At 40.6% G+C, this 6858-nt stretch overlaps 1 protein-coding gene across 1 annotated transcript; it reads left to right on the top strand.

The window, feature by feature from the left end:
* The first annotated feature begins 1381 nt into the window (after nt 1-1381).
* Nucleotides 1382-4868, top strand: six2a (SIX homeobox 2a). Its single transcript, XM_028603648.1, has 2 exons — nt 1382-2255; nt 3847-4868. Exons 1-2 carry the CDS (start codon nt 1696-1698, stop codon nt 4157-4159), a joined length of 873 nt encoding a protein of 290 aa, XP_028459449.1. The 5' UTR covers nt 1382-1695; the 3' UTR covers nt 4160-4868.
* Nucleotides 4869-6858: the final 1990 nt, after the last annotated feature.

The raw sequence follows: 6858 nt of genomic DNA, 5'->3' as shown, positions 1-6858 counted from the left end.
CACTTAACCGTGTCAGCCAAACGAACTGAATACAAACGGAAATTTTTGGCTCACCAGTGGTGCTGGTTGATGTCATTTTTCTTCTCCGCTGTTGCCCCGACAGACTCTCCCTCACTGCTCCCCGTCCAACAAACTCTACAGCAGCAGGAACCGAGCAGGAACACTTCATGTCACCATTAGACCGGCTGCACACCTTAACCGTGTTTGCCATTCTGTGCGCTCCTGCCGTCACTGGCTCACCCCTCATTTAGATAAACCTATCACGGTAATATTCTAATCATTTCTAGAGCAAAATGTCTACTTCCACAGAAATATAATATTCATTTGGCGATCACAGATATAGAAATGTCCTATTTATGCAAGATTAGATCATCTTTTTTTAAATCATTCAATTAACTATGAAGTTAATATGCAGCTTACTGACACGTTAAGCTCCTTAGGGAATATTATAGCGCACAATCTTTATAGGCTACATGCAAAGTTATCACATAGCATATTTCTGATAAACTGCTTTCTAAATTTGACTTAATGTACTGTTTTAAAGATCTAAAGTTAGCTTTTTCTAACTAAAATGATTTGCAAAATATCATATGATGCCCTTTTATGGTTACCTTTAATGACATGCAGTTTATTTTTGACCAATAAGGCTGACGTGAGTCTAAGCTATTTCCAAGCAAATCCACTTTACCAAAATTCCTATTAACGAATGACTGTTACAATTTTTACAACTTCAAGTGAATTTAGATCAAATTTGTATTTAATCTCTGACAGAATTAGTGTAATTTGTTTTTCATATGTATTTATTCATTTAATTTTTGCTTGCCATGAGCAGTATTTTGCGAGCTTTTCATTAAATGCTACGTTACTTGTTGTCGGCAGTCATTTCACTTGTATGAAATGATGAAGTGACTAACTTTAAAGTTCCAAGCGTTGTGGAAATCTTGATTGATTTGTGAGAGCCGCTGGAGGCGTGAGGACATACTGCAGCAGGCTCTGTGCGCTCTGGCGCCATCCTTCCCCCAGCTGCGGGATCAGCGCTGCTCTCCTTCTCCACACAACCCCAGCTCTGCGCTCTTTGGCTGCCCGAGCTGTCTGTCAAAGTGGAGGGAAAGGGGGGAAAAAAAGTGTTTAGAAGAAAAATCTGAGCAAAATTTCTATTGGTAGGCGGGCTGGTCGTGAGGGGAACAATTGGGTTGACTTTGCCAGGGAGCCACCTCAAAGCATATCAGGTTACCTTGAGTGACAGCGTAACCATGGCAAATAATTTGACTAAGGCTATTGTCTTATCCTCACCATCCCCAGGTCAAATAACCAACCAATCAGAGTTCATATAATCGCTTGTCTTGCCAGCTTAGAATAATATTATTAAAACGAGCCAGCGAGCCCGGTCTCCGGGAGTAGGTTATGTTGAAACGGCATAGAAAAGGTGGAGGAGGACGGCTGAAGGAGTAGCAACTTTCTCTCTTTCTCACCAACTATATGAGGGATTGTCGCCTGAGGTTTTGCATGGCTGAATGGACTTGAGTTAATGCGCAGTTGGATATTACCTAACCTTGGGCTGTTTTAAGTTTTAGGCAGCTCTTTTGGGGACCTTTTGTCGCTTTTGGACTTAATGCGTTTTGATTTAATGTGAGACTGAGAGGGGAGACGTGGAAGTAAGGCACAATATAATCTGTATTGATTTACGTTGTCGCCATGTCCATGCTTCCAACGTTTGGTTTTACGCAGGAACAAGTTGCGTGTGTTTGCGAAGTACTCCAACAAGGGGGGAACATCGAGCGGCTGGGGCGCTTCCTCTGGTCGCTCCCGGCGTGCGAACATCTCCACAAAAATGAGAGCGTCCTCAAAGCGAAAGCCGTGGTCGCTTTCCACCGGGGGAACTTCCGAGAGCTCTACAAGATCCTGGAGAGCCACCAGTTTTCGCCGCACAACCACCCGAAGCTGCAGCAGCTGTGGCTCAAAGCGCACTACATCGAGGCGGAGAAGCTGAGAGGCCGCCCGCTCGGCGCCGTGGGGAAGTACCGCGTCCGGAGAAAGTTCCCCCTGCCTCGCTCCATCTGGGACGGAGAAGAGACAAGCTACTGCTTCAAGGAAAAGAGCAGGAGCGTCCTCCGAGAGTGGTACACCCACAATCCTTACCCATCCCCGCGGGAGAAAAGAGAGCTGGCCGAGGCCACGGGACTCACGACCACGCAGGTCAGCAACTGGTTCAAAAACCGACGGCAGCGAGACCGCGCAGCGGAGGCGAAGGAAAGGTAGGAGCAAAGTTAGAGATACTTCAAATATTTTTCAGAAAAGGTGAATTTTTTTAGGAATGTTTCCTATAGTTATAATATTAAGCAGACATATACATAATCATATTTAAAACAGGCTCAAACAGGGTTTCTGTGGTGTCTATGATTTGTTGACCTACATCTGACAATTTATTGCATTGACCAAATAATATATTTCCAGTTCTTAAGTAATCGCTCCATTTCTCTTCACGCATCTGTGTCTATTGGAAATGATATAATAAAACCAGGTACTTTTTCATAATTTTGGGTTCAGTAAACTCTCGGCCCGCACTGTTGTTTGTATGTTCATGATACTTGTGTAGGTCTCGCTTAAAAGTTGAAAGGCAGAAAATGAAAGGCTTGTTGTCAGGTAAATTACAAGGTTATAAAAGTTGCATTTACCCCACTTTTATTTTTTAATCATACCTATTATAACATGACATTTGACTTTCACATTAGGATCAGAGAAAAACAACACGTTTTAACCCTCCAGATACTGGAGTGAACATATAGCCTAGGCCTATAGAATTCTAGAAAACATCTCAGAACACTTTAAAAGTTGTTTTGCGGTGTAATTGATGTGACAAGCTGTGTAGCCTCCGCCTCAGCCCGGTTGGCATTTCATCAGGTGTCGTTTGTACATTTCAAAGTTTGTACATTTCAAAGTTTGGAAATTACACGGGCAGACGAGGAGAGAGGTTTGGGAGACGTGTTTCAGTCAGGTGTTCGCTGGGTTGGTGTCTTCTTTCACCCTCTGGCCACTAATTCTGGCTGAAAGCTCCGCGTAAATCATGTCTTCCCACTGAGAAAAGCCTTGAACTCACCACTGCAAACTACACTCCGTACGTAACAAGCACACGTTTAGCAATAATTAGAGCTGTCATGTATTCAGACCTACCAAAGACCAAAGAGATCTTGCCCACTAGGCGTGTTTACCCACAGGTCACTCTGGTTAAATGAAGTTGCCTGAACACAGATACTTAATGCAGGGTCAATAGTCCAATAGATTTATTGTCTGCAGTCACTGTTCACCACTGCAGCCATTTAACTCACTGCACTGCTGTAGCCTCTAATTATTTCAATGACTTACTCATTGTCTGCATCCTGGCACACGTGCGTACGGTGCATTACTGATTGCTGCATTCATAAATCATTAGACTAAGGATTTGATCATTTATATAGGCCTATATTAATTATGCTTATTATGGCTATTGTAAATATGGCGGGTCTAATGCTCAGTAGGCTACACACAGTAGCATGGACAACACTAGTTTTGCTTAGTGTGTGTGTGTGTGTTTGTGTGTATACGTAGTGTTTTTTGAGAGTAATGATTTTTGTTGTTTTCAAACGTTAAATATATATATATATATATATATATATATATATATATATATATATATATATATTTATATTTAATTTGCATATCTAATCTTTTTAGTCTGTAATCACTGTAGCTAGTTTTAAAAAGTGTCAAAACTTCATAATTTCTTTCATATGTTTTCCTGATGAACTAAATGTTGCAATTGTTTGTACCTGCACCACACTGACTTGTGATTTTGTTTTCTGCTGGCAGAGAAAACAACGAGAACTCCAACAGCAATAGTCACAACCCATTGACTTCTTCCATGAATGGAAATAAATCTCTATTGGGGAGCTCGGACGACGATAAAACACCCTCGGGGACACCGGATCACACGTCTCAGAGCCCGGCTCTGCTCCTCGGCTCACACACAGGTTTACAGTCCCTGCACGGCCTCGCGCCCCCGCCAGGACCCAGCGCCATCCCGGTACCCAGCGGTGCAGACTCAGTGCACCATCACCACTCATTGCACCACGACACCATACTGAACCCTATGTCTTCTAATCTAGTGGACCTTGGCTCTTAAAAAAGCGGCACAGAAGAGGGACAGAGAGCAGCCGTTTTTTTTGTTTTTTTTTTAAAGAAATTTACGAGGTGGCGTGAGTCAAGCTTCAAGCACTTGTGGCAAGGTGCAAGGCAGAAAGACTGGACTGGAACACTGCGAAATCAGCCACCATAACAAATCATTTAGTCTCATATTCAACGTTTAAAGTCTTTTTAAACAAGTGGGGGAAATCTGCCAGTGGGCGAACTTATGCACAATTACACTTCTAAACCGCTTGTTTCGGGGATTTTCTAGTTACAAGTGTCAAGGCAGAGCACTTAAGAACATTTGGAAATATAGCCTACTTAAAACAGGTACCATCTATTGGCATATTTTCTCTTTAATTCGCACAAGGGAAATGGTATTCGAACACGATTAATAGAGGTTATATGGCTTCTTAAAACGGATCATTTTTGCAGTGCTGGTGCAGACAAAAGGTGAAGCGGAAGGAGGTCGTTTTAGGTAAAAAAAAAAGAAAAAGAAAAGAAAAGTAATAAAAAAGTATTACCAGAATGTAATAACGTTACATGTTATATTGTTGAAAACAATAACAATAAAATGTCTTAATACTTGTTACTATTACCGTTGTTATTTTAGGGGTTTAGGTATATCAGCACTCTGGGCACCGAGTTAAAGGTACCCCATCGACGTTTTGTTTACATAGGGGTTTTCCAATAGAGCCATGAGCAGTTCTTTTTTTTGGAGGGGGGGGGGGTGATGGGGTATGATTTTCTCAAGTGTCTTATAAGAGCCGTGATAAGATGAAATATCTTAATCTCTTGATATTATTATTATTATTATTATTATCATTTTCATTTGGAAAGAGACTGCATGTAAACTTTGCGATAAATGATTAAACATAAAACATTCACCTATAGTTTCATATACCCTTTACAATAAAAGAAAAAGAAATACATGGAAATCGAGGATTTCTTTTATTCTGAATGATTCTTGACATTTTTGCAGAAATCCAGTCTGTTTAAATAGTTTGTCTCCTACTGGTCACATCGTTATCTTTTTTTTTTTCACAACATTCATGCTGGGTTACATTTGAACAATATTTAAACAAAAATATTCCCACAGTAGAACAGCTGCTGGCAAATATCTATAATCTTTACAGTCACATATGGTTTGCATACTGTTTTTAAGTTTTCTACTTAAGAATGTGGATGCAGTTTTTGCACGTTTTATTTAAATGTTAAGGCTTAATTCTTTTTTTTTCTTCTTTTTTTTTTTCTGACTTGCAGAAATGCACCTTAATTATAGACACAAACTTTAACGTTGTATCTAAACGGCCAGTGGGCTATGGTAAAGCTGGTTCAAATCCGCATGCTTTACTATTTCCTCTGGCCTTTTGAAAGTGCGCTGAACCACCAGTGTATTAATAACGTCAGGGAAATGTATAATCAGAAGGCATTACTTAAAAATCTTAGCCTTTGACACATATGCCGGCTCTAAGAAAGGGGATATTGTTATTTATGTGTGGGCAGTCTGCCGGGATTATCTACCATCTAATCATAGAATCAAAAATTGCTGCAAGAGAAATAATTTCTCACGAGTCAATTTCAGGCGCGTGTCCTTAGCTTTTGCAGTTTAAATGGAAGTGAAAGAACTGGGTTAAGTTTAAGTTTGAAAATGTGTGAAAAGAGGATAATGTGCAGTAGGCAGTGGCTTTTTCAAATTTAGGGAATATAATTTAGTATTGATAAATAGGTCTACTAGGAGATATTAATGTTTTTTTTTTATTTTTAATTAAGTGATGATCGCCGACTTATGGTCAAAGTTGACCTAAGTCATCATGGTCAATGTTAAAATGACAAAACGAGAGCGACGTAATCTAGTGCTTGGTATAAACAACACTAGTCAAGAGACTGTGGCATCATGTGGCCATTATGGACAAAGTTCGGCGAAATGTATACGCGCTTTTCCAACCGGGAACCTTGATGTTGAAGTGATGACACCTTATCTTTCCGCGCTCGGCCGAGGGGAACAAAAGTGCCGTATGATTTGGCGGAGAGAAAAAAAGAAAACACAGAACTGGAAACGGGCGTTGAAAGAAGACACTTTGTTTGAACAGCTTCAGCCGTGCAACACCTACACCCCCATCCCCACCCCCAAGTCTGCTGCCCGAGAATAAACCTAAAACATACTTTCTGCTTTTCATAATTTTATTTGTAGCTTCAATACTTTCCCTCTTATAGGCCACAGGTTCAGGTGCTATACGCTCGGTGCACTATGGTGTTTGCCTGTATTATCACAATAATAACAGCAGTATAATGGCATATTTAAATTGTGGCATATTTGTATCTTAACGCGATATTCATCTCACAGCTGATTAGTGATGTTATCGGATTGTTTTGCGAAAAAAACAGTTATACATAATTATAAACCATAACTCACACTAATGAAGACTTTACAGGCTGTCTATGTCAGCATATAGCTCACTGGTTGTTGATTGGCTGTTAGGTTGACGTACTTAAAACAACAGCAAGGAATATTATGGTCGAGTAATACATTATCTTGTAGGTCCGGGCGGCTCTAATAGGAGTGTAAATTATGAAAAGTGTCCACAAAGAGAATGTGAACTGTCTCCCTCTTGTCTTTGAAGGCGAAGGATCAGTCGCACCTTGTTGGTACAGCTTCTGGCGTATGAAGGTCAATTACACATGCAGCTCAAAGCC

This window comes from Perca flavescens, chromosome 17 (genome assembly GCF_004354835.1).
Source record: "Perca flavescens isolate YP-PL-M2 chromosome 17, PFLA_1.0, whole genome shotgun sequence".
NCBI classification, from domain to species: domain Eukaryota; kingdom Metazoa; phylum Chordata; class Actinopteri; order Perciformes; family Percidae; genus Perca; species Perca flavescens.
The sequence above is the reverse complement of the archived record's forward strand: the minus strand, read 5'-3'. Positions and strand labels throughout refer to the sequence as shown.